We start from the raw sequence: 23,771 nt of genomic DNA on the forward strand, positions 1-23,771 counted from the left end.
GTGGGTACACCCTCTTTGTGCCTCCTCCCAAGGGGAGGGGGTCACATTCCTATCCCTATTGGGGGAATCCTCCTTCTACAAGATGGAGGATTTCTAAAAGTCAGAGTCACCTCAGCTCAGGACACCTTAGGGGCTGTCCTGACTGGCCAGTGACTCCTCCTTGTTTTTCTCATTATCTCTCCTGGACTTGCCGCCAAAAGTGGGGGCTGGGTCCAGGAGGCGGGCATCTCCACTAGCTGGAGTGCCCTGGGGCATTGTAACACGAAGCTTGAGCCTTTGAAGCTCACTGCTAGGTGTTACAGTTCCTGCAGGGGGGAGGTGTGAAGCACCTCCACCCAGAGCAGGCTTTGTTTCTGTCCTCAGAGAGCACAAAGGCTCTCACCGCATGAGGTCAGACACTCGTCTCTCAGCAGCAGGCTGGCACAGACCAGTCAGTCCTGCACTGAACAATTGGGTAAAATACAGGGGGTATCTCTAAGATGCCCTCTGTGTGCATTTTTTAATAAATCCAACACTGGCATCAGTGTGGGTTTATTATTCTGAGAAGTTTGATACTAAACTTCCCAGTATTCAGTGTAGCCATTATGGAGCTGTGGAGTTCGTTTTTGACAGACTCCCAGCCCATATACTCTTATGGCTACCCTGTACTTACAATGTCTAAGGTTTTGCTTAGACACTGTAGGGGCATAGTGCTCATGCACATATGCCCTCACCTGTGGTATAGTGCACCCTGCCTTAGGGCTGTAAGGCCTACTAGAGGGGTGACTTACCTATGCCACAGGCAGTGGGAGGTTGGCATGGCACCCTGAGGGGAGTGCCATGTCGACTTAGTCATTTTCTCCCATCAGCACACACAAGCTGGCAAGCAGTGTGTCTGTGCTGAGTGAGGGGTCCCTAGGGTGGCATAAGACATGCTGCAGCCCTTAGAGATCTTCCCTGGCATCAGGGCCCTTGGTACCAGAGGTACCAGTTACAAGGGACTTACCTAGGTGCCAGGGTTGTGCCAATTGTGGAAACAATGGTACATTTTAGGTGAAAGAACACTGGTGCTGGGGCCTGGTTAGCAGGGTCCCAGCACACTTCTCAGTCAAGTCAGCATCAGTATCAGGCAAAAAGTGGGGGGTAACTGCAACAGGGAGCCATTTCTTTACACATACATTCTCTGCACACATCACCTCATCCCACACAGTCTTCCTATAAACAAAGCCCATGCACCTACAGCCTCCTCACACCTAAATACGCCTACAGTTTGTGCACAGACTCTCAGCGCAGTCTTCGGACAGACATAGCTTCCACACAGACACACACAGGTTCCACGCACACTCACTCATAGTGTGCACACACCGCCTCAACTCTCTGTCCATGGTATTGTCAGCCCTAGGGCACACACCACCTTCACCTCGATAATACCTGAGGGATACTACACAACCCTTGGTTTGTGTACATTTGTTGCTTCTCACTATTGTGTTTGCTGCTGAGGCTGGAGCAGGAGTAAGGACATTTCAAGCCAGTTCCAAGAGCGCCTCCCCCTACGGTCCATCACACACTCCTGCACTTTTGTGTTTTGACCTAGTGGGACTTTATCATATCCAGGGGCAAACTGTTGCACAATATCTGTGGAACATATTGTCTGCTGGCTTGACTGTCCGGACAGGATCTGCCTGTACGCACTCACTAGTGTGAACTCTTGGTCTCTTAACCTTTGTGCAAGCACACCAAAGGGAGAGCTTGAATGCATTACATCCATCCTCGTCAACGTCCCTTCTGACTTTTGACAATTATATTTTGTTGCAGGGCATGTCTCCTTCATCACAGTATATTCTGGTGAATTTACTTTAAAAATGACCTGACTCTTGTCCAGTATTGTCTCGTGACAGGGCTCATTCTCCTTGTTGATAATGCTGCTGTCGCCGCTCTGCTGTCAGTGGTCCTTATTGTCTTCTCCTCTTATATCCCCCAGCTCTGGATCTTCACCGTCGGGCAGCGCCGACGAGCCCAGGGTCTTTTGTGTCCTCTGGTTCTCTCACTTGAGCCATCTTATTAAGAAAACTAAGAAATGTTCTTGGTCACATAATGACCATCTGTAGGAAGTTGGCTCTGTATGCACTATTTCAAAGTAAGGAATAGTATGCACAGAGTCCAAGGGTTCCCCTTAGAGGTAAGATAGTGGCAAAATTAGATAATTCTAATACTCTATTTTGTGGTAGTGTGGTCGAGCAGTAGGCTTATCAGAGGGTAGTGTTAAGCATTTGTTGTACACACACAGGCAATAAATGAGGAACACACACTCAGAGGCAATTCCAGGCCAATAGGTTTTTGTTATAGAAAAATATATGTTCGATGGCATCTGTCGCTGTAGATACGCATGTTCTGCAATAGCTCGCCATCTGGTGTTGGGCCGGAGTGTTACAAGTTGTTTTTCTTCGAAGAAGTCTTTCGAGTCACGGGACCGAGTGACTCCTCCTTTTGTCTCCATTGCGCATGGGCGTCGACTCCATCTTCGATTGTTTTTTTTCCGCCATCGGGTTCGGACGTGTTCCTGTCGCTCCGAGTTTCGGAACAGAAAAAATAGTTAATTTCGGAAGATTTTCGTCGGTATTGTTGCGTCCGGGATCGGCGTACTTAGATTCAACACCGCATCGAAGATCGAAGAGCTCCGGTGCCCTTCGGGGTAGTTTTTCGATCCTCCGTCGGGGCCTGGTCGGCCCGACCGCGTGCTGAGGAACGCCGATGGAACGGACCCCGTTCCGTTTCTGCCCCAAATGCCACAATAAATACCCCTACACAGACCAACACTTGGTCTGCAACCTGTGCCTGTCACCTGAGCACAGCGAAGACACCTGCGAGGCCTGTCGTGCGTTCCGGTCCCGAAAAACACTCCGAGACCGTCGAGCCAGAAGACTTCAAATGGCGTCCGCACCGACAGCCCGACGGGAGTTCGAGGAACAGGAAGAGGAAGGTACCTTCTCGATCCAAGACTCAGACTCCGAAGGATTCGACGATACACAAACCGTGAGTAAGACGTCGAAAACCACACAAAGAAACATTTACAAGGCCCAGGGGACGCCACTGCCACCAGGCCATGGCTCAACCCATAAAATCGGTGACCGACCGTCGGCACCGAAAAAGGCCCAAACAGTGCCGAGATCGTCCGACTCCGGTCGAGACACCGGCACGCAGCCTTCTCGGGACCGAGAAAGTGCTGGAGACAAGCCTCGACACCGAGATGCCGGTGTGGACACGGCTCGACGCCGAGACAGCGGCACCGAAACAGATCGACGCCGAGAGGTTTCGGCCCCGAAAAGGAAAAAAGTCACCTCGGAGCCGAAAAAACACGCAGACAAAGTTTCGATGCCGAAACAAACTGCAAGCGACCCAGCTTCAGGCTCTTATACAGAAGAGCACTCGCTAACCTCCCAAATGCAGAAGCATAGGTTTGAGGAAGAGCTACAAGCAACTGATGCGGACCATACGCAAAAGCGTATCTTCATTCAGCAGGGGACAGGAAAAATAAGCACCCTTCCCCCCATTAGGAGAAAGAGAAGGTTGGAGTTCCAGACGGAACAAGCACCACAACCAAAAGTGGTGAAAAGAGTTACACCACCACCCTCTCCTCCGCCCGTGATTAACGTTTCACCAGCACAAACGCCATCACACTCCCCAGCTCACACCACCATGAGCCAGGGTGACCAAGACCAGGACGCATGGGACCTATACGACGCCCCAGTGTCAGATAACAGCCCAGAGGCATACCCTACAAAACCATCTCCACCAGAAGACAGCACCGCGTACTCTCAGGTGGTGGCTAGAGCAGCACAATTTCACAACGTAAGCCTCCACTCAGAACAGGTCGAGGATGATTTCTTGTTCAACACACTCTCCTCCACCCACAGCTCCTACCAAAGCCTGCCTATGCTCCCTGGTATGCTCCGGCACGCAAAAGACATATTTAAGGACCCGGTCAAAAGTAGGGCAATCACACCAAGGGTGGAAAAAAAGTATAAGCCGCCTCCTACGGACCCGGCTTTCATCACAACACAGCTGCCACCAGACTCTGTTGTTGTAGGAGCAGCTAGGAAAAGGGCCAACTCTCACACATCTGGAGATGCACCACCCCCAGATAAAGAAAGCCGCAAGTTTGATGCAGATGGTAAGAGAGTCGCAGCACAAGCTGCAAACCAGTGGCGCATCGCGAACTCCCAGGCACTACTTGCGCGCTATGACAGAGCCCACTGGGACGAGATGCAACATCTCATTGAACATCTGCCCAAAGACTTCCAAAATAGGGCAAAACAAGTGGTTGAGGAGGGACAGGCCATCTCCAACAACCAGATCCGCTCCTCCATGGACGCTGCAGATACAGCTGCACGGACAATTAATACATCTGTAACTATCAGAAGGCATGCATGGCTCCGAACGTCTGGATTTAAACCAGAGATTCAACAAGCAGTTCTCAATATGCCTTTTAATGAAAAAGAACTGTTCGGTCCAGAAGTGGACACAGCGATTGAGAAACTCAAAAAAGATACGGACACTGCCAAAGCCATGGGCGCACTCTACTCCCCGCAGAGCAGAGGAAATTACAGCTCATTCCGTAAAACGCCCTTTCGAGGGGGGTTTCGGGGTCAAAGCACACAAGCCAGCACCTCACAAGCCACACCATCCAGTTACCAAGGACAGTATAGAGGAGGTTTTCGGGGACAATATAGAGGAGGGCAATTCCCTAGAAATAGAGGAAGATTCCAAAGCCCCAAAACCCCTACTACTAAACAGTGACTCACATGTCACTCACCCCCTCCACACAACACCAGTGGGGGGACGAATAGGTCATTATTACAGAGCATGGGAGAAAATCACTACAGACACTTGGGTTCTAGCAATTATCCAACATGGTTACTGCATAGAATTTCTACAGTTCCCTCCAAACATACCACCAAAAGCACAAAATTTAACAACACACCATTCCAATCTCCTAGAGATAGAAGTGCAGGCACTATTGCAAAAGAATGCAATCGAATTAGTGCCAAACACACAAATAAACACAGGAGTTTACTCACTGTACTTTCTGATACCAAAGAAGGACAAAACACTGAGACCAATCCTAGACCTCAGAGTAGTCAACACTTTCATCAAATCAGACCACTTCCACATGGTCACACTACAAGAAGTATTGCCATTGCTAAAGCTGCACGACTACATGGCAACTTTAGACCTCAAGGATGCTTATTTCCATATACCAATACACCCATCGCACAGGAAATACCTAAGGTTTGTATTCAAAGGAATACATTACCAATTCAAGGTACTGCCTTTCGGATTAACAACCGCACCAAGAGTCTTTACCAAATGTCTAGCGGTAGTCGCTGCACACATCAGAAGGCAGCAAATACATGTGTTCCCATATCTAGACGACTGGCTAATCAAGGCCCATTCGTTAATAGAGTGCTCAAATCACACAAATCATATCATACAAACCCTCTTCAAACTAGGGTTCACCGTCAATTTCACAAAATCCAAAATTCTGCCACGCAAGGTACAACAATACCTGGGAGCCATAATAGACACATCAAAAGGAGTAGCCACTCCAAGTCCACAAAGAATTCAAAATTTCAACACCATCATACAACGCATGTATCCAACACAAAAGATACAAGCAAAGATGGTATTACAACTCCTAGGCATGATGTCATCATGCATAGCCATTGTCCCAAACGCAAGACTGCACATGAGGCCCTTACAACAATGCCTAGCATCACAGTGGTCTCAAGCACAGGGTCACCTTCTAGATCTGGTGTTAATAGACCGCCAAACTTACCTCTCGCTTCTGTGGTGGAACAACATAAATTTAAACAAGGGGCGGCCTTTCCAAGACCCAGTGCCACAATACGTAATAACAACAGATGCTTCCATGACAGGGTGGGGAGCACACCTCGTTCAACACAGCATACAAGGACAATGGAACGTACATCAAACAAAACTGCATATCAATCACCTAGAACTTCTTGCAGTTTTTCAAGCACTAAAAGCTTTCCAACCAATAATAGTTCACAAATACATTCTCGTCAAAACAGACAACATGACAACAATGTATTATCTAAACAAGCAGGGAGGGACGCACTCCACGCAGTTAAGCCTGTTAGCACAAAAAATTTGGCATTGGGCAATTCACAACCAAATTCGCCTAATTGCACAGTTTATACCAGGGATACAAAATCAACTCGCAGACAATCTCTCTCGAGATCACCAACAGGTCCACGAATGGGAAATTCACCCCCAAATACTGAACACTTATTTCAAACTCTGGGGAACACCTCAGATAGACTTGTTTGCGACAAGGGAGAACGCAAAATGCCAAAACTTCGCATCCAGATACCCACACAAACAATCCCAAGGCAATGCCCTATGGATGAACTGGTCAGGGATATTTGCTTACGCTTTTCCTCCTCTCCCTCTCCTTCCTTACCTGGTAAACAAACTCAGTCAAAGCAAACTCAAACTCATATTGATAGCACCAACTTGGGCAAGGCAACCCTGGTACACAACGCTGCTAGACCTATCAGTGGTACCCTGCATCAAATTGCCCAACAGGCCAGATCTGTTGACACAGCACAACCAAAAGATCAGACACCCAGATCCAGCATCGCTGAATCTAGCAATCTGGCTCCTGAAATCCTAGAATTCGGGCACTTACAACTTACCCAAGAATGTATGGAAGTCATAAAACAAGCAAGAAGGCCATCCACCAGGCACTGCTATGCAAGTAAATGGAAGAGGTTTGTTTGCTACTGCCATATTAATCAAATACAACCATTACACACAACTCCAGAACATGTAGTGGGTTACTTGCTTCACTTACAAAAATCTAACCTAGCTTTCTCTTCCATTAAGATTCACCTTGCAGCAATATCTGCATACCTGCAGACTACCTATTCAACTTCCCTATATAAAATACCAGTCATTAAAGCATTCATGGAGGGCCTTAGGAGAATTATACCACCAAGAACACTACCTGTTCCTTCATGGAACCTAAATGTTGTCCTAACTAGACTTATGGGTCCACCTTTTGAACCCATGCACTCCTGCGACATACAGTTCCTAACCTGGAAGGTGGCATTTCTCATCGCCATTACTTCCCTGAGAAGAGTAAGCGAGATTCAGGCGTTTACTATACAGGAACCTTTTATACAACTACACAAAAATAAAGTCGTCCTAAGGACCAATCCTAAATTTTTGCCAAAGGTTATTTCACCGTTCCATCTAAATCAAACAGTGGAACTTCCGGTGTTCTTTCCACAGCCAGATACCGTAGCTGAAAGGGCACTACATACATTAGATGTCAAAAGAGCATTAATGTATTACATTGACAGAACAAAGAACATCAGAAAGACTAAACAACTCTTTATTGCATTTCAAAAACCTCATGCAGGAAACCCAATTTCAAAACAAGGTATAGCCAGATGGATAGTTAAATGCATCCAAATCTGCTACCTTAAAGCTAAACGACAGCTGCCCATTACACCAAGGGCACACTCAACCAGAAAGAAAGGTGCTACCATGGCCTTTCTAGGAAACATCCCAATGCAAGAAATATGTAAGGCAGCCACATGGTCTACGCCTCACACATTCACCAAGCACTACTGTGTAGACGTGTTATCCGCACAACAAGCCACAGTAGGTCAAGCTGTATTAAGGACATTATTTCAGACTACTTCCACTCCTACAGGCTGATCCACCGCTTTTGGGGAAATAACTGCTTACTAGTCTATTGCAGAACATGCGTATCTACAGCGACAGATGCCATCGAACTGAAAATGTCACTTACCCAGTGTACATCTGTTCGTGGCATCAGTCGCAGTAGATTCGCATGTGCCCACCCGCCTCCCCGGGAGCCTGTAGCAGTTTGGAAGTTACCTTCAATTATTTATATATGTATCATCTCAACCTTAAATAAGTGCATACTTAGTCACTCCATTGCATGGGCACTATTACTACAATTCAACTCCTACCTCACCCTCTGCGGGGAAAAACAATCGAAGATGGAGTCGACGCCCATGCGCAATGGAGACAAAAGGAGGAGTCACTCGGTCCCGTGACTCGAAAGACTTCTTCGAAGAAAAACAACTTGTAACACTCCGGCCCAACACCAGATGGCGAGCTATTGCAGAACATGCGAATCTACTGCGACTGATGCCACGAACAGATGTACACTGGGTAAGTGACATTTTCATTTCTTAGTTTATTTTAAGAACCACAGGTTCAAATTCTACATGTAATATCTCATTTGAAAGGTATTGCAGGTAAGTACTTTAGGAACTTGGAAGAATCACAATAGCATATATACTTTTTACATAAAACACATTTAGCTGTTTTAAAAGTGGACACAGTGCAATTTTCACAGTTCCTAGGGGAGGTAAAGTAATGTTAGTTCTTGCAGGTAAGTAAACCACCTACGGGGTTCAAATTGGGGTCCAAGGTAGCCCACCGTTGGGGGTTCAGAGCAACCCCGAAGTTACCAAACCAGCAGCTCAGGGCCGGTCCGGTGCAGAGTTCAAAGTGGTGCCCAAAACGCATAGGCTTCAATGGAGAGAAGGGGGTGCCCCGGTTCCAGTCTGCCAGCAGGTAAGTACCCGCGTCTTCGGAGGGCAGACCAGGGGGGTTTTGTAGGGCACCGGGGGGGAAACAAGTCAGCACAAAAAGTACATCCTCAGCAGCGCGGGGGCAGCCGGGTGCAGTGTGCAAACAAGCGTCGGGTTTCCAATGGGAGTCAATGGGAGACCAAGGGGTCTCTTCAGCGGTGCAGGCAGGCAAGGGGGGGGCTCCTTGGGGTAGCCACCACCTAGGCAAGGGAGAGGGCCTCCTGGGGGTCACTCCTGCACTGGAGTTCCGATCCTTCAGGTGCTGGGGGCTGCAGGTGCAGGGTCTTTTCCAGCCGTCGGGATTTTAGAGTCAGGCAGTCGCAGTCAGGGGGAGCCTCGGGATTCCCTCTGCAGGCGTCGCTGTGGGGGCTCAGGGGGGACAACTTTGGTTACTCACAGTCTCAGAGTCGCCGGAGGGTCCTCCCTGAGGTGTTGGTTCTCCACCAGTCGAGTCGGGGTCGCCGGGTGCAGTGTTGCAAGTCTCACGCTTCTTGCGGGGATTGCAGGGGTCTTTAAATCTGCTCCTCTGGAAACAAAGTTGCAGGCTTTGTTGAACAGGGCCGCTGTTCTCTGGAGTTTCTTGGTCTCTTGGAAGCAGGGCAGTCCTCTGAGGATTCAGAGGTCGCTGGTCCTGGAGAAAGCGTCGCTGGAGCAGGTTTCTTTAGAAGGCAGGAGACAGGCCGGTAGGACTGGGGCCAAAGCATTTGGTGTCTTCTTTCTTCTTCTGCAGGGGTTTTCAGCTCAGCAGTCTTCTTCTTCGGTAAGCTGCAGGAATCTATCTTCTTAGGTTCAGGGGAGCCCTTAAATACTAAATTTAAGGGCGTGTTTAGGTCTGGGGGGTTAGTAGCCAATGGCTACTAGCCCTGAGGGTGGGTACACCCTCTTTGTGCCTCCTCCCAAGGGGAGGGGGTCACATTCCTATCCCTATTGGGGGAATCCTCCTTCTACAAGATGGAGGATTTCTAAAAGTCAGAGTCACCTCGGCTCAGGACACCTTAGGGGCTGTCCTAACTGGCCAGTGACTCCTCCTTGTTTTTCTCATTATCTCTCCTGGACTTGCCGCCAAAAGTGGGGGCTGTGTCCAGGGGGTGGGCATCTCCACTAGCTGGAGTGCCCTGGGGCATTGTAACACGAAGCTTGAGCCTTTGAAGCTCACTGCTAGGTGTTACAGTTCCTGCAGGGGGGAGGTGTGAAGCACCTCCACCCAGAGCAGGCTTTGTTTCTGTCCTCAGAGAGCACAAAGGCTCTCACCGCATGGGGTCAGAAACTCGTCTCTCAGCAGCAGGCTGGCACAGACCAGTCAGTCCTGCACTGAACAATTGGGTAAAATACAGGGGGTATCTCTAAGATGCCCTCTGTGTGCCTTTTTTAATAAATCCAACACTGGCATCAGTGTGGGTTTATTACTCTGAGACGTTTGATACTAAACTTCCCAGTATTCAGTGTAGCCATTATGGAGCTGTGGAGTTCATTTTTGACAGACTCCCAGCCCATATACTCTTATGGCTACCCTGCACTTACAATGTCTAAGGTTTTGCTTAGACACTGTAGGGGCACAGTGCTCATGCACATATGCCCTCACCTGTGGTATAGTGCACCCTGCCTTAGGGCTGTAAGGCCTACTAGAGGGGTGACTTACCTATGCCACAGGCAGTGGGAGGTTGGCATGGCACCCTGAGGGGAGTGCCATGTCGACTTAGTCATTTTCTCCCCACCAGCACACACAAGCTGGCAAGCAGTGTGTCTGTGCTGAGTGAGGGGTCCCTAGGGTGGCATAAGACATGCTGCAGCCCTTAGAGACCTTCCCTGGCATCAGGGCCCTTGGTACCAGGGGTACCAGTTACAAGGGACTTACCTAGGTGCCAGGGTTGTGCCAATTGTGGAAACAATGGTACATTTTAGGTGAAAGAACACTGGTGCTGGGGCCTGGTTAGCAGGGTCCCAGCACACTTCTCAGTCAAGTCAGCATCAGTATCAGGCAAAAAGTGGGGGGTAACTGCAACAGGGAGCCATTTCTTTACACCATCCATTTGACCATGGTGTCGTGTCACGATTGGTAATGGACTTCTATAAAATAGTAATCGCAATTTTGTTGTCTTGTAATGTGCGGGGAAGGAACAGGTCTCCTGTGTGCAGGTGTATTGTTAACACACTTCTGGTCAAGGAGGCTGTGCTATTCTTGTGGGCTCTGTTCGCCTTTCTCCTCATTCCTCTTTCTTTTCTATATGTGCAGTGTAGGAAAGTGCCCTCTTTCTTGGCATGGTTACCCCCATTTTCTGCCTGTTGTCAGTGTGTTTGACTGCGTCACTGGGATCCTGCTAACCAGGACCCCAAAGATGATGCTCTCTCCCTTCAAACTTGGTTACTTGAACCACTAACACCCAGCATTTGGCATACTGGTGCCCCCATGTAAGTCCCTAGTGTATGGAACCCAGGGCATTGGGGTTCCAGGGGATCCCTATGGGCTGCAGCAGTTATTCTGCCACCCATAGGGAGCCCATGCAAAGGGTTCTGCAGGCCTGCCATTGCAGTCTGAGTGAACCGAGAGCACGCACCCATTTTCACTACAGGTCACTGCACCACGTCACTGTAAGTCACCCCTATGGTACGCCCTCTCAGCCCAGAGGGCAGGATGCAGGTACCTAAGTGTGAGGTCACCCCTGCACTAGCAGAGGTGCCCCCACGAACTCCAGCTCCATTTTCCTGGACTCTGTGAGTGCGGGGACGCCATTTTACACGTGTACTGGACATAGGTCACTACCTATGTCCAGCTACACAATAGTAACCCCGAACCTGGGCATGTTTGGTATCAAACATATCAGAATAATACCCCAATACTGTTGCCAGTATTGGAAGTATGATCCCATGCAGTCTGGGGGCTCCTTAGAGGACCGCCAGCATTACTACCACCAGTCTTACAGGGTTTTCCGGGCCGCCCAGCTGCTGCCACCCCTCAGACAGGTTTCTGCTCTCCTGCTGCTTGATCTGATCAAGCCCAGGAAGGCAGAACAAAGGATTTCCTTTGGGAGAGGGAGGTAACATAGGTAAATGTAAATAGATGTGACCGGCTTCGGAGGGGTAACCTCCCCAAGCCACTGGTTTGCTTTAAAGGGCACATTTGGTGCCCTCCGTGCATAAACCAGTCCACACCAGTTCAGGGACCCCCAGTCCCTGCTATGGTGCAAAACTGGACAATGGAAAGGGGAGCAATCACTCCCCTGCCCAGATGACCTAGCCTGGCAACATTGTTTCTTCAGCTCCTTCCAGCAATTGTAACATTTCCATGGCTGTGCACCCTCTGGGTAGGCAAGACTTCAGCTGCACCAAGAAGGAATCTTCCTTAGAGTGAAGGAGTCACTCCCCTGCATCCGCAAGCACCTAAGGCAAAAACCGTCTGGCTGCTGGGATCTGCTCTCCACAGGATCTGCGTTGATCCTCCAACACAGGTGGTGGTTCTGAGTGGTCCTCTCTCCAACTTGGGAATGGTGAGTCCTTACCTCTCCTTGTAGGACAGAATCCCTGTGCACCGTGACTCTTGCAGCAACCTGTTGAATCTTGCTCTGAGGGATCTTGAGTCGCCCCAGCACTTCATCCTTGTAGGGGGAGTCTCTCCAGCGACGTGGGACTCCTCTCCAGGTGTGCTGACTGCGCCTCACTGCAACTTACTGTGCCTGCTGACAGTGGGTTGCCTGTGAGGGCTGCGACTGTTTCTGCTGGCTCGTTCGACTGCAGCCCGGACTCCCTTCCAAGGGTCGAGTCCCCTGGACCTTGCTGGTCCTCTTCTTCTCTGCAAATCCTCTTGTGACCAGATTTTCCTTTGCCAAGGCTTGTTGGTGGTTCTCCTGACCACTGACCCGACTGCAGCCCGGCGACCGGCATGGGAAATCTTCTGCACAACTCCCAGGACTTCTCTGCAGCTCCTGGGCTCCACGGCTGACCTTCATCTTCCATCGTCGACCCAGATCTTCATCAACAGAAGGGTGGGTAGTGGCTCCTGCCCCCACCTGAACGCTCCTGCATGTACTGGACTCTGTCCCTTTCTTTTGCAGGTCCTTTTCTTCCGGAATCCACCGCTGGGTTCCACTGGACTGGTCCTGGCTTTGTAATCTTCCTTTTCCAAGTCCCCTTGTTAGTCTTTGGGAAGACCAGATAACTTATCTCTGCTCTCCTGGTCAATGGGGGTCACCTAGGTACTCACCTTCGGGGTCCCAAGTTCTCCCAGCTCCCTCCTAACTACTCCACATCCTTGGGCGGGCGACTTCACATTCCACTATTTTAGTATATGTTTTGCCTCCCCTATAGGGCCCTAGTTATTTTCTTCAATTTCTTACCAGTGCTTGTTGTTTTCTATGCTAATTCCTAGTACTTACTGTATATATATAGTGTGTACTTACCTTCAGTTGGGGAGACTGCCTATAACTAATCTAGTTCAGTGCTACTGTAATAAAGTACCTTTGTTTTTGTAACACTGCGTGGTTCCTTTCAGGTGTGATAAGCTACTGTGTGACTGCTGTGGTATTGCAAGTGCTTCACACTCCTCCTAGATAAGGCTTGGCTGCTCAGCACAGCTCCCACTAGAGAGCCCTGACTTCCTAGATACTTCCTTCATTCACTAACAGCGGTTACCTGGACCTGATATGAAGTGTAACACCATAGATGTCCACCACACACCAGGCCAGCTTCCTACAGCATGCACGTTTGGCATCCCCAAGAGGGTGGTTGATTGTATCAGGGGTTTCAAGTTATAGTCTTTAGCTGAATGCCGTGGCATGTGCACCAATTTGCAACGTATCATAGCACTGCATGAAACTGATCCCTCCATCCTGTCTGGGCTTGACAGGCTTTGGTAGATTTGAAGTGTACAAAATATGGGTTCTTTTGAAGAAGAGCTGGCCACAAGATCATAATTTATGGTGACATACACTGGGAAACAAGGAGACTTTTAAAGCTCTGGCGATGTCACACAGTGATCTCTTTGTCACTCCCATAGTCACTTTCCAAAAAAGAAAATTTCAAGACAAACAAGTTACCTTTTCCAGCCTACCCACCAAATGGCAAGATAGACATTGTGGGTTTAAACTATTCAAGCTGCACAAACATTGTTACCGATAATGAACTGTTTTCTTCCGTATTCTGTAAGGGATAACCAGACCCCCATGGTTAGTGGTCACCATCACCCCTTTCTAGCAGTGCTGGACCCGGCCCTTTTTACAGGGTCATCCCAAAACCTTTTGCCTTCCTCCTCCTATTGTTTCTTACGTTTTTTGTTGGCTCTGGGACTCTGAGCACTTAACCACCGCTGATCAGTGCTAAAGTGCACGTGCTCTCCCTTCTAAACTTGGTATGATTGGTGTACACCTGATTGGCACACTTAATTATCTGTAAGTCCCTTGTACAGTGGTGTCCCTATACCCAGGGCCTGCAAAATAAATGCTACTAGTGGGCCTGCAGCGCTGCTTGCGCCACCCACAGAAGTAGCCTTTCAGACCTGTCTCAGGCCTTTGCTGCCACATTGACTTGGCAATTCCAACTATTTGCCAAGGCCTGAACACCCTTTTTACTGCACCTAAGTCACCCCTAAGGTAGGCCATAGATAGCCATATGGGCAGGGTGCTGTGCATGTTAACGGTGGGACATATATCTTGATGTATTTCATGTCCTAGTAGGGACAAAGGCCCGAGTACTTTCTTGCTGCTGTGAGCGCTGCACAAAGCTCAGCTGTCACCCCGCCCCAGACGTGGATTGGAGTCAAGCTGCAAACCACCAGAGTCGTAAGCACAGAGAAATGCGCACTTTCTAAAAGTTGCACTTCTATAATGGTAATAAAAAGTCCACCTACACCAGTAAGCAGCATTTCTCACTACATTCCATCCATACCAAAAATGCCTGTGCCTTCCCTCACCGATCAGACAGTATCACTAAGACATATGTGAGGGTATTTCTAATGCAATCCTAAGAGAGGAGCAGCACATAGACACATACCATGAAAGCTTTGCCCACACACTCGGCAGTAACAGCAAACGGAAAAAGGTACAAACACCCCTACTAAGAAGAGATAGTCCATGGGTGAGAAACATTGCAAACTTCTGACACACACATGCGCACACACACGCCCACTTACCCATACACCCACTGTGCTTCCCAGGACAGATTCAGCACAGGCAGCAGAGGCAACCTTTCTTTGCATGGGAAAAGTGCCACACGCCAGGACAGAAGCAACCTTTTTTTGATGGGAAAAGTACCACACGCCAGGACAGAAGCAACCTTTCTTTGCATGGGAAAAGTGCCACACGCCAGGACAGAAGCAACCTTTCTTTGCATGGGAAAGGTGCCACACGCCAGGGCCAAAGCAGCCTTTCGTGGCGTGGGTAAAGTGCCACACGCCAGGACAAGAGCATCCTTTCTTTTCATGGGAAAGGTGCCCATGCCAGGATAGAAGCAACCTTTCTTTGCATGGTAAAAGTGCCAAACGCCAGGACTAGAGCAACCTTTCTTTGCATGGGAAAAGTGCCACATGCCAGGACTAGAGCAACCTTTCTTTGATGGGAAAAGTACCACACGCCAGGACAGAAGCAACCTTTCTTTGCTTGAGAAAAGTGCCCCACGCCAGGACAATGCAACCTTTCTTTGCGTGGATAAAGTGCCACACAGCAGGACAGAAGCAACCTTTCTTTGCATGGGAAAGGTGCCATGGGCCAGGACTAGAGTAACCTTTCTTTACATGGGAAAAGTGCCCCACGCCAGGACAGAAGCAACCTTTCTTTGCATGGGAAAAGTACCCCACGCCAGGACAGAAGCAACCTTTCTTTGCATGGAAAAAGTGCCCCACGCCAGGACAGAAGCAACCTTTCTTTGATGGGAAAAGTGCCACACGCCAGGACAGAAGCAAACTTTCTTTGCATAGGAAAAGTGCCACACGCCAGGACAGAAGCAACATTTGTTTGAAGGGAAAAGTGCCACGCACCAGAACTAGAGCAACATTTCCTTGCATAAGAAAAGTGCCCCACGCCAGGACAGAAGCAACCTTTCTTTGCATGGGAAAAGTGCCACAAGCCAGGACAGAAGCAACCTTTCTTTGCTTGAGAAAAGTGCCCCACGCCAGGACAATGCAACCTTTCTTTGCGTGTATAAAGTGCCACACAGCAGGACAGAAGCAACCTTTCTCTGCATGGGAAAGGTGCCATAGGCCAGGACTAGAGCAACCTTTCTTTACATGGGAAAAGTGCCCCACGCCAGGACAGAAGCAACCTTTCTTTGCATGGGAAAAGTACCCCACGCCAGGACAGAAGCAACCTTTCTTTGCATGGAAAAAGTGCCCGATGCCAGGACAGAAGCAACCTTTCTTTGCGTGGAAAAAGTGCCCCACGCCAGGACAGACGCAGCCTTTCTTTGCGTGGGTAAAGTGCCCCACACCAGGACAGAAGCAACCTTTCTTTGATGGGAAAAGTGCCACACGCCAGGACAGAAGCAACCTTTCTTTGCATGGGAAAAGTGCCACACACCAGGACAGAAGTAACCTTTCTTTGATGGGAAAAGTGCCACGCACCAGAACTAGAGCAACATTTCCTTGCATAAGAAAAGTGCCCCACGTCAGGACAGAAGCAACCTTTCTTTGCATGGGAAAAGTGCCACGCGCCAGGACAGAAGCAACCTTTCTTTGCATGGAAAAAGTGCCACGCGCCAGGACTAGAGCAACCTTTCTTTGATGGGAAAAGTGCCCCACGCCAGAACAGAAGCCACCTTTCTTTGATGGGAAAAGTGTCCTACGCCAGGACAGACGCAACCTTTCTTTGCATGGGGAAAGTGCCCCACGCCAGGAGAGACGCAACCTTTCTTTGCATGGGGAAAGTGCCCCACGCCAGGAGAGACGCAACTTTTCTTTGCATGGGAAAAGTGACACACACCAGGACAGAAGCAACCTTTCTTTGCATGGGAAAAGTGCCACACGCCAGGACAGAGGCAACCTTTCTTTGATCTTAAAAGTGTCCCATGCCAGGACAGACGCAACTTTTCTTTGATGGGAAAAGTGCCACACGCCAGGACAGAAGCAACCTTTCTTAGCATGGGAAAAGTGCCACAAGCCAGGACTAGAGCAACCTTTCTTTGAAGGGAAAAGTGCCCCACGCCAGGACAGAAGCCACCTTTCTCTGATGGGAAAAGTGCCATGCGCCAGGACAGAAGCCACCTTTCTCTGATGGGAAAAGTGCCACACCAGGAGCAGTGTAAGCTTTTCTCACACATCAGTCACACAAACAATGGAAGTGCCTGTCCTCATGCAACAGCACCAGTAGTCAAGTCACTCTCTGAGAGCATCATTCGTACTAGGTAGGGGACACTTGCTTGTGTTTCTGTCACGCGCACACAGAACACGAAGCAGCAACAATGCAAACATCCACACCTCTCTCGGTTTATTGGTCTCTTCAGACACAATCCTGCCTCCTCCTGTCAGTGACATTATCATGCTGTTGTCTCAGTATATTTATAGTGCAACGGTCACATTTGTTAGGTTTTCTTTTTTTTTTTTTTTTTACACAAAGGGGTGTTGATTCCACCATTTTGCCCTCGGTGGTGACAGTAGTCTTCTTCAGGGCGAAGGGCCAGTGTGCAGTAGGTGTAAAGGTGTCTCCCTTCCAGTTACAGCAGGTAAGGTCAGACAGTATCTGTATATTAGTCCTTTGGTCTCTTTCTAATAGTTTTCTTACTTGGACGCCAGCACACTTTGGCAGGTTATACATTAATGTGAACAAGATTCATGCTGACCGCTCCTCCCTCCAGTATTAAAATATTCCCAGTCTGCTGGTTCAGCAGAAGGATGGGGCCCACGCCCTCCTCAGCATCCTTCTCAGAATGCTCATTCTTCCAACCTTAGCTCTGTATACCTTCTAGCTTTTTGTATGACTTTTGTTTGTATGCTCTTGACGTTTGAGTTTGTCCTTACTGGCGTGGATTTCATGTGTACATTGCCTCCCGCAGTATGGCTCCAGAGCTCTCAGCAAAATCCTTCAAGCCATCCTCCAGCAAGCAGAGAACAAGGTGCCACCCCCCAAGAACTACCCTGGTGGAGATGCTGCTTTCTTCCTCGGTGAGAGAAGGACCCCTGGTCTACGAGTAATGTCTGTCTGTGTCACTGTGCACTTCATACGTTTGTTATGGTGTGTGTCCAGGTAAGGATGAATGTGAAAGGTGGCCTTAGTGTGTATGCTGGGAGTACTGTGCTTATGACTTGCTGCAATAAATTTGGGAGTCTAGTTGCCAATTAAAGATTTCTGTCATCCAAGGGGCGGGCTCACTTTTTCCTAAACATCTATGTCCCCTCTCTATCCATTTATGTGACATAATGATGCTAAAGGGCGTGTACTTCCAAAATACTAAAGAAACACATCTTAGGACAAGGCACAAAGGGGTTAATTTTGACCCTGGCAGTAAAAAACGGCTACCGCCGCGGCGACGGCCGCCAAAAGACTTTCGCCGCGGCTACCAGCCGTCCACCCTATTATGACCACAGACGGATTTCCGCCACAAGGATGGCGGAAATCCGGCCGTGGTCATGCCGGCAGATGGCGGTAAGGTGGCGCTGCTGCCAGCAACACCGCCATGCCAGTAGACCGCCGCAGACCCTATCATGACCCATGATACGGCCTAGCGGTGTTCTGCTGGCGGACGCTGCTGCTGGCAGCAGTGCCCCGTCCAGTCTCCTTCTGAAGGACCCCCTCACAACAGGTAAGCACCGACGGGGGGGGAGACGTCCGTGGGGTGGGGTGTATGTCTGTGCGTGTATGTGGGTGTGTGTTGTGTATGTGCGCATTTATGGATGTGTGAGTGCGTCCATGTTGTGTTGTGTGAATGTGTGTGTGCTTGTATGTATGTAAGTGTGTGTGTATGGATGTCTGCATGCGTGGATGAATGAGGGCATTAGTATGTGAGTGCGGGTGTGCACTAAGGTGCGTGTATGACAGGGGACTGGAAAGAAAGGGTTGTTGGGAGGGAAACCTGGGGAGGGGGAGAAGCGAGGAAGACCTGTCACTGATAGTGCCTACCGCCATGGTTTTTGTGGTGGTAAACATTTCACAGACACCATGGTGGCAGGCGGGGTCATAATCCCAGTGGTGGGCAAATGACAGCCGCCTGGCTGGAGAGTGAAGTCTCCAGCCCAGCGGACTTTACCGCCGTGGTGGTCGGTGTGGTACATTGGCAGTTTGGCTTTGGCCAATGTCATAATATGGCGGTATGTACCACCAGACTGTTGGCGGTACTACGACCATTTTTGCTCCGACCGCCGGGGTCGTAATGACCACCAAAGTGCAGAGGATCCAGTCAAAGAATTATAACTGGATAATAATTACTAACTTGCTTTTTTATCAAGCTGAGTTTCTGTTACTACCTGCTCAGTTGATTGGTCAGTGGAGGCATCTTCTGTGCTTCGCAGCACTAGGACTTCACCACTGAGGGCAGGATGTTCATCACACCCTTTATCCTCAGCAGCCTTCCGTTCTCTCATAGTGGGGTCTGCAGCTCATTTTATTCACAGCAGCCTGTTTCTGGGCGCTTTCTTCAGTTCCCTACTTTAACGGCAGCCCCGTCTCTGCCAGCGGATACTTTCTGGCCCCCACAGAGAGGGGTTTCTGCAGCTTCATCCAGTTGTCTCCTGCAGAGAATAGCTTCTGATGAAATGTGTCCCAGGAAGGCCTCTGCCTAGAGCACCCCGACTGCCTTCGGTGACCGGTTGTAATCCTTAATGCTGGCGCGGGGAACGCAGTCATTCTACATGTGCTGGTACAGTGTGTGCACAAGTGTAGAGCTCACTTGTCGAGTACAGAATCCAGTGATGGTATGTGCGCTCATGCTGCTTGGTGTACCCCTCTCAAGGTTTATGTATGGTGTATTACTGGCCAGGAAGTATCCATGTGGCAGTTCACTGTACAATTCTGCAAGTCAGTATTTACCTGCATAGGGTCTTTATAGGGCATTAAGGTGAGTGGGGTGTGCATGCAACAATGCAGAGCAGAGGCTTCAGAGAGTGTGTGGCAGTTCAGTGTCACTACTGTGTGGACTACAATGTGCAGCGTGATGGGTGTGCCCTGTTGTGCATAGTGTGGTCTGCAGTGTGTGGCAGTACAGGCTGCAGTGTGTGGGCTACGTTATAGTGCTGTGCAGTCCCTGTCCTGCAGCATGCTTGGTGTGGGTTGTAGTGTGCAGACTGCAGTGTGTTTCAGTGCAGAGCGTGGCAGTACAGGCAGCAGTATGGGGGCTACGTTCTATGACTGCAGTCCCTGTCCTGCAGCATACTGGGTGTGGGTTGTAGTGTGCAGACTGCAGTGTGTGGCAGTACAGGCAGCAGTGTGTGGGCTACGTTATAAGGCTGTGCAGTCCCTGTCCTGCAGCATGGTGGGTGTGGGTTGTAGTGTGCAGACTGCAGTGTGTTTCAGTGCAGTGTGTGGCAGTACAGGCAGCAGTGTGTGGGCTACATTATAGGGCTGTGCAGTCCCTGTCCTGCAGCATGCTGGGTGTGGGCCGTAGTGTGCAGTCTGCATTGTGTTTCAGTGCAGTGTGTGGCAGTACAAGCAGCAGAGTGTGAGCTACGTTATAGGGCTGTGCAGTCCCTGTCCTGCAGCATGCTGGGTGTGGGTTGTAGTGTGCAGACTGCAGTGTGTTTCAGTGCAGAGTGTGGCATTACAGGCAGCAGTTTGGGGGCTACGTTCTATGACTGCAGTCACTGTCCTGCAGCATGCTGGGTGTGGGTTGTAGTGTGCAGACTGCAGCGTGTTTCACTGCAGTGTGTGGGCTACATTATATGGCTGTGCAGTCCCTGTCCTGCAGCATGCTAGGTGTGGGCTGTAGTGAGCAGACTGCAGTGTGTTTCAGTGCAGTGTGTGGCATTACAGGCAGCAGTGGGTGGAGTACGTTATAGGGCTGTACAGCCTCTGTCCTGCAGCATGCAGGGTGTGGGCTGTATGTGCAGACTGCAGTGTGTTTCAGTGCAGTGTGTGGCAGTACAGGCTGCAGTGTGTGGGCTACGGTATAGGGCTGTACAGCCTCTGTCCTGCAGCATGCAGGGTGTGGGCTGTATGTGCAGACTGCAGTGTGTTTCAGTGCAGTGTGTGGCAGTACAGACTGCAGTGTGTGGGCTACGGTATAGGGCTGTACAGCCTCTGTCCTGCAGCATGCAGGGTGTGGGCTGTATGTGCAGACTGCAGTGTGTTTCAGTGCAGTGTGTGGCAGTACAGGCTGCAGTGTGTGGGCTACGGTATAGGGCTGTACAGCCTCTGTCCTGCAGCATGCAGGGTGTGGGCTGTATGTGCAGACTGCAGTGTGTTTCAGTGCAGTGTGTGGCAGTACAGGCTGCAGTGTGTGGGCTACGGTATAGGGCTGTACAGCCTCTGTCCTGCAGCATGCAGGGTGTGGGCTGTATGTGCAGACTGCAGTGTGTTTCAGTGCAGTGTGTGGCAGTACAGGCTGCAGTGTGTGGGCTACGGTATAGGGCTGTACAGCCTCTGTCCTGCAGCATGCAGGGTGTGGGCTGTAATGTGCAGACTGCAGTGTGTTTCAGTGCAGTGTGTGGCAGTTCAGGCTGCCGTGTGTGGGCTACGTTATATGGCTGTGCCTGCAGTGTGTTTCAGTGCAGTGTTTTGCTGACTTTACAAACTGTTGATACCTCTTTTTTCCCTTTCTTGTATTCCAGAAATGAAACAAGGTCTGATCTCTGTTGGGATTTGCTGCAAGGAGCCCAAATACAAATGTGTCACTGTGGAAAAGGGTAGGTGAGACTCGTCGCTCCTTCAGTCGTTGCCCTAATGTCTTTTGACTATCAACTTTGACTTTTGTTAATCAGTTAACTGTCAAACTTGCATTCTCACTGACTCCATCTCGTCCTACATTATCCCCCTCTGCCTTTTCAACAGTCTCTTATCTTACCACACTTAAGCGCTCTCTTGCCTCGCATGACCTGTCACACCATTCCCACTTGTCCCTTGTCCCTGTATTTTATCAGTGTGCTCACTCTCATAATGGCAACACCTAGTGCATCCACTCAAGATTTCGACTCTGTAATCCGGTGTTTTCTTTTTAACAATCGCATCCTCTAAACCTCCCTAAAAGGGGCATAAAAAATTGTGAACACTCACAGACAATCCCCTTTCAAAGCACAAATTGTGTACAAACAAAACACACGAAGTGGCTCCCTGAAAACAGACCTGCCATTCTTTACCCCGACAGTAAATCCTAGGGTGACACCCTCTCGTTGAGATTAATCATTGCTCATAAATAAAAATTCCATGTGGATACAGACTCTCTACCACTCTATTCTCACTATCCAAAGAGGTCAATATTTTCAACCAGTCTGATAACTGCAGATTTGTTTCTCCCTTCTAGTTGAAAGCACCTTGACATTTTGTCATCCCTGATGCGAAGCCACATGAATTAAAGATAACAAGAGCCTTAGTCTAGAATCTGTAGGCTTTTAGTTAAATACATTCTGAAGATGGCATCTACCGTCACTCCGACGGTGCCTATGGTCAACGGCCACAAATTAATTACTTTAGTACAAAGGATAATATTCAGAGCTGTAGCAAATCCAAGTTTCCTGTGTGCTCCCCCCCCTTTGTTGTTCGTCTGTTGCTGGACTACTTTTGCTAGCTTCAGAACTCTGTGCACTTCACCCCTGCTAATCAGCAGTAAAGTGCCTCTGCTCCCCTTCAAACATGGACACATTGGCATAGTCTTAATTGCTACATTTAACTTACATATACATCCTTAATGTATGATACAAGATGCGCCCAGGGCCTGGAAGTTAAAAGCCGCTACTGGGCTACAGCACCATTATGTGCCATCCACTACAGTGGCAGTATAAAACATGGCCTACCATTGGTGCATGCCTTTGGCAGTTCAAAAACTGCAATTCGACCCGTCAAACCCTTTGACAGGTCAGAACCTCCTTTTTAAATATGGATGTCTGCCCTATGTAGGGGTTGTGTCTCATAAGGCAGAATGCATGGTATTTAAAAGTAGGACATGTAGAAATTGAATGTTAACATGTCCTTACAGTGACTAGCACTCAAAAGCTATATTTGGAAGAATGAATGAATGAATGAATGATACAGCTGCTCGGAAAGAGTTTCCCGGTGCTAGGTACATATCAATCAATCAATCACAAGATTTATAATGCGCACTAATCACCTGGTAGGGCCTCAAGGAGCCTGGAGGGGCGGGGGGAGTTACTGGTCATATAGCCATGTCTTTAGGTGTTTCCTGAAAGTTAAGAGGTCTTCGGTCTGGCAGAGGTGGAGCGGTAGGGAGTTCCAGGTCTTGGCGACCAGGTGGGAAAAGAATCTTCCTCCGGCAGTGGTGCAGCGGATTCGGGGAACGGAGGCGAGGGCGAGGCTGGCGGAGCGAAGTTTGCGGGTGGGGGTGTGGAAGGTGAGTCTTTCGTTGAGGTAGGTTGGGCCTGTGTTGTGGAGGGCCTTGTGTGTGTGGACGAGGAGTTTGAAGGTGATCCTCTTTGGTATTGGTAGCCAGTGTAAGTCTCTGAGGTGGGGGGTGATGTGGTGACGGCGTGGGACGTTCAGAATGAGTCGGGCTGATGCGTTCTGGATTCTTTGCAGCTTTGTTTGGAGTTTGGTTGTTGTTCCTGCATATAGGGCGTTTCCATAATCCAGTCGGCTGCTGACCAGGGTGTGAGTGACAGTTTTCCTGGTTTCGACGGGAATCCAATTGAAGATTTTTCAGAGCATGCAGAGGGTGTTGTAGCAAGAAGAGGAGATGGCGTTGACCTGCTTAGTCATGCTGAGTGTGGAATCCAGGATGAATCCCAGGTTGTGTGCGTGGGTGGTGGGAGGTGGTGCGGATCCTAGGGAGGTGGGCCACCAGGAGTCGTTCCATGCTGAGGGGTTGTAAGGAAATGCCTCCTTGGCATGGTTGCCCCCTGACTTTTTGCCTTTGCTGATGCTATGTTTACAATTGAAAGTGTGCTGAGGCCTGCTAACCAGGCCCCAGCACCAGTGTTCTTTCCCTAACCTGTACTTTTGTATCCACAATTGGCAGACCCTGGCATCCAGATAAGTCCCTTGTAACTGGTACTTCTAGTACCAAGGGCCCTGATGCCAAGGAAGGTCTCTAAGGGCTGCAGCATGTCTTATGCCA

General features: G+C 49.5%; 1 protein-coding gene across 3 annotated transcripts in view; it reads left to right on the forward strand.

Annotated features, from left to right (window-relative positions):
- Nucleotides 1-23,771, forward strand: part of SBNO2 (strawberry notch homolog 2) — a 542,051-nt gene that overhangs the window by 442,224 nt on the left and 76,056 nt on the right. For all 3 annotated transcript variants that reach the window (XM_069216340.1, XM_069216341.1, XM_069216342.1), the window contains 2 exons: nucleotides 17,610-17,718; nucleotides 21,316-21,390. In XM_069216340.1, coding sequence (XP_069072441.1) covers nucleotides 17,610-17,718; nucleotides 21,316-21,390 — 184 coding nt within the window. The remainder of the gene's footprint in view (nucleotides 1-17,609; nucleotides 17,719-21,315; nucleotides 21,391-23,771) is intronic.

This window comes from Pleurodeles waltl, chromosome 12 (genome assembly GCF_031143425.1).
Source record: "Pleurodeles waltl isolate 20211129_DDA chromosome 12, aPleWal1.hap1.20221129, whole genome shotgun sequence".
Classification (NCBI taxonomy): Eukaryota; Metazoa; Chordata; class Amphibia; order Caudata; family Salamandridae; genus Pleurodeles; species Pleurodeles waltl.